At 59.0% G+C, this 4,024-nt stretch overlaps 1 protein-coding gene across 1 annotated transcript in view; it reads left to right on the top strand.

Moving 5' to 3' along the window:
* Nucleotides 1–3,307: 3,307 nt before the first annotated feature.
* LOC114071603 (interleukin-10 receptor subunit beta-like) overlaps nucleotides 3,308–4,024 on the top strand; it is a 12,311-nt gene continuing 11,594 nt past the window's right edge. The window contains exon 1 of the mRNA XM_027909450.1: nucleotides 3,308–3,498. Coding sequence (XP_027765251.1) covers nucleotides 3,308–3,498 — 191 coding nt within the window. The remainder of the gene's footprint in view (nucleotides 3,499–4,024) is intronic.

The following is a 4,024-nucleotide window of genomic DNA, read 5'->3' as shown; positions in this document are numbered from 1 at the left end:
GAGACCTCAGAAATTAGAATTAAATCATTACATACCTGACATTGGCACTATTGTCATTTGTTTCTGTGGCTGCCCAGTGTGCCTGGATTTGTAGTGAAGGCTGTCGTGTTTTGGCTTTAAACTGAAACAGAGTAGGGTCAGATGGGATATTGGGAAGGAATTGCTGGCTGGGAGGGTGGGCAGGCCCTGGCACAGGTTGCCCAGAGAAGCTGTGGCTGCCCCTGGATCCCTGGAAGTGTCCCAGGCCAGGTTGGATGGGGCTTGGAGCAACCTGGGCTGGTGGAAGGTGTCCCTGCCCATGGCAGGGGTGGCACTGGATGGGCTTTGAGGTCCTTCCAACCCAAACCAGTCTGGGATTCTGTGATTTTCAGGAATGGAGAAGAGGGAACAATCCTAAATGCCCTGAACTCTGTGGAAAACCCCCAAAACATGGCACAGAAGGAATCATTTGTTTTGACCACCTCATGACTGGGGGTGTTGTTGCCCATGTTTTCCTGTGCACATCTGCGGGTTTGGCTGATGCTTTTAATTCCATTTACTCCTTTAGGAGTCCATCAGGAGGTTGGTCTACCTGTCCTGGATATTCCCATCAGAAGAAGTGGACTCTGTGGAGGTCATCCCCAGAGAGGTTAAAGCCAAGGCCGGCGGGTGCGGTGGCAGCAGCAGTGACAGCGACAGCGAGGACTGCGACAGCAGCGCCCCGTGGGACCACAACTACACGAGGAGGGAGGTGCTGAGCAGAGCCCCCCCTGTCCCTGGCACCCCCCACGTGCAGTACTCAGAGAACAGGCCCTGTGAGGCCACCCAGGCCACTGACCCCGCACCCCCTGAGCCAGCGGGGGCTGAGGAGCACACGGACCTGGCAGGAGACCAGGACCTGGCAGGAGACACAGACTTGGGTGGGGAGTTGCTCAGCCCCTTCCCCGAGCTCAGCTGTCACTACCCTGCCAGGCAAAGCAGCACCTGCTTTACCATCAACCTGCAGACCGTGCTGCTGGGGAGCCTGGAGGAGCGCGGGGACAGCCCTGCAGCGGCTCTGCCTGCCCCACAGCACGAGGGGCACTGGCAGTGTGCCCATGCCCTGGAAGCAGAGGCTGACACTGTGCAGAAAGCACCGGGTGCTGATGACTGCCAGGAATGGCAGAACTTTCCTTCAGAGGAGGAAAGCGACTCATCCGAGTCAGACACGGACCAAGGATCGGGATACATGAGGAGGAGGTGAATAGGGGAGAGCCACTGATACTTTACAGCATACGCGTCAGTATTGTCCAACTTTTATTTCTGGACTAAACATGCAGATCTTGTCTTCTTATCAACGTTCTGTGAGTGTGGACCTGCCCTACAGACAGAGCTGGAGAAGAGGAGGCTCCAAGGAGACCTGAGAGCCCCTTGCAGGGCCTAAAGGGGCTCCAGGAGAGCTGGAGAGGGACTGGGGACAAGGGATAGAGGGACAGGACACAGGGAATGGCTTCCCACTGCCAGAGGGCAGGGAGAGATGGGAGATTGGGAAGGAATTGCTGGCTGGGAGGGTGGGCAGGCCCTGGCACAGGTTGGGCAGAGAAGCTGTGGCTGCCCCTGGATCCCTGGAAGTGTCCAAGGCCAGGTTGGATGGGGCTTGGAGCAGCCTGGGCTGCTGGAAGGGTGGTCTCTCAACGAGATCACTTTTTCAGGTTTTTTTTTTCTTTAGCTCTGTCACTGGATTTCTCTGAAACCTGCTTTGCTGTATTTTTGTACAGAAAGCAGATGAAGGGAAATAACGAAGGGCAGATATTCAGATATTACTTACAATACTTACAAAAGAGTGAATCGAGGCATTAAATACATTTTTTATATAATTTTGTGCAAGTATTGAATACCGTTAAGATATTTTTATGGCATTTAAAAGTTCCCATGCTGTACAGTCCTACTTAACATTTGCACTTCATAAATAGGACTTTTTTCATATTCCTGCCTGAGTTTTTTCTGTGGCTTCTACTTGCATTAGAAAATCTGAGTTAGCCTGTTACTACCCAACTCCTTGTGTAAGGGGTTTTAGCTATTGCATAGCTGGAAAAAAATCCACTTTGTGTTGATCTCTTAGGTCCTACTTTTTTGCCCACAAGCAGTTTCTGGCTGCCATGGTTGGCAAATGGATTAAACCCCGACAGAAAACTGGTATTTTCAGTAATAGCTTGAGGAAGAGCCCTTTCTTACCCTGAATAATAAAACTGCCCCTCCCTTCCCTTTGCTGGGTGGATGTTCTGGTAGAAGTTCTCTTCATCAGGCACTGCAGTGACAGGACAAGCAGTGATGGGTTCAAACTGAAAGAGGGGAAATTGGGAAAAAACCCTTCCCAGGGAGGGTGGGCAGGCCCTGGCACAGGGTTCCCAGAGAAGCTGTGGCTGCCCCTGGATCCCTGGAAGTGTCCCAGGCCAGGTTGGACGGGGCTTGGATCAACCTGGGCTGGTGGAAGGTGTCCCTGCCCATGGCAGGGGGTAGAATTAAATGATCTTTAAGGTCCTTCCCACCCCAAACCACTCCATGGTTCTCTATGTAGTGGTGTGGGCATCTTTGGTGTAGTCCAGACCCTGCAGGTAGAAGGCAAAGCTCTCCTCGGGAAACATTTGCAGTGGGAAATTCGTTCCACATCAGGTTTGACTCAGTGTCTGTTTATGTTTTGTTTATTTATCCACTTCATGCTGACCTCCCCTCTCCTATCCCCGCTGCCAGGCCTCAGAGCTGCAGATAACACGCCGTATCAGCAACCCCCAGCTCCCCGCTCCCGCCCGGCGTCCAGGGGCTGGCCACGAGCCTTGGGCAAGGGAACGGGGCTCGGGAAAGGCTGGGGTGACCCGCACGGGTGCGGAGTTGGGGCAGCCCCGGTGTGTGAGGGGGACCCCCCGGTGCCTGAGGGAGCAGCCCCGGTGCCTGAGGGAGCAGCCCCGGTGTCTGAGGGAGCAGCCCCGGTGTGTGAGGGGGAACCCCCGGTGCCTGAGGGAGCAGCCCCGGTGTGTGAGGGGGAGCTCCGGTGTGTGAGGGGGAACCCCCGGTGCCTGAGGGAGCAGCCCCGGTGTGTGAGGGAGCAGTCCCGGTGTGTGAGGGAGCAGCCCCGGTGTGTGAGGGAGCAGTCCCGGTGTGTGAGGGGGACCCCCCGGTGCCTGAGGGAGCAGCCCCAGTGTCCCAAGGGAACGCCCGGTGTCCCGGGTGACCCCCGCCCGGCCCGGCCCGCCCCGCCCCGCCGGGAAGCGGAAGGGTTTCGGGGCGGCCCCGCTCCCGCAGGAATGGCGCGGCGGCCCCGCCGCTGCTGAGGGAGGCGCCGGGACCCGCCATGGCCGCCGCCCTCAGGGGCGCGATGTTCGTCGGGCTCCTGCTCTGCGGTGAGTCCGCCGGGGCCGGAGGGAGGGACGGACGGAGGGACGGAGCGACCTCCCGGTCCCGCCTCGCCGCGGGGAAGGGGGTGGCGGTGCCCCGGGCGAGGCGGGAGCCAGGGGCGCCTGAGCCGGCAGGGTCGCCGCTGCCGTGAGGAACCGAGAGCCCCGGAGCGGGTGTGCCCTGTGGGGACGGCAGGGACAGCCCGGGGTGCCTGCAGGGCACCCAGGGGCGTTATTGCCCCGCGGTTCTGTCCGTGCTGGGAAACGGTGCGAGTCCCAGCCGGTGGAAGGCGCGGGTGGGGGAGAAGCCGCGCTCTGGGGGCTGCGTGTGACTGTACGGGACAGGGCTGGGTGTCACTGAAGGACAGGGCTCGGTGTCACTGTACGGGTGTCACTGTAGGACAGGGACTGTCCCTGACAGGAGCGTGGAGCCAGCTCTGCTCCCAGGGAACAGGGACAGGAGGAGAGGGAACGGCCTCCAGCTATGCCAGGGGAGGCTCAGGTTGGCCAGGAGGAGGAATTTGTTGCTGGAAAGGGTGGTCAGGCCTTGGCAGGGGCTGCCCAGGGAGGTTTGGAGTGCCCAGCCCTGCAGGTGTCCAAGGCAGGCCTGGCCGTGGCACTCAGTGCTCTGGGCTGGGGGACAAGGTGGGGATGGGGCACAGGGGGGATCCATG

Source organism: Empidonax traillii, unplaced genomic scaffold, assembly GCF_003031625.1.
Source record: "Empidonax traillii isolate 1590-97213 ecotype Southwest subspecies unplaced genomic scaffold, ASM303162v1 scaffold2139:size67343, whole genome shotgun sequence".
NCBI lineage: Eukaryota > Metazoa > Chordata > Aves > Passeriformes > Tyrannidae > Empidonax > Empidonax traillii.
The sequence above is the reverse complement of the archived record's forward strand: the minus strand, read 5'-3'. Positions and strand labels throughout refer to the sequence as shown.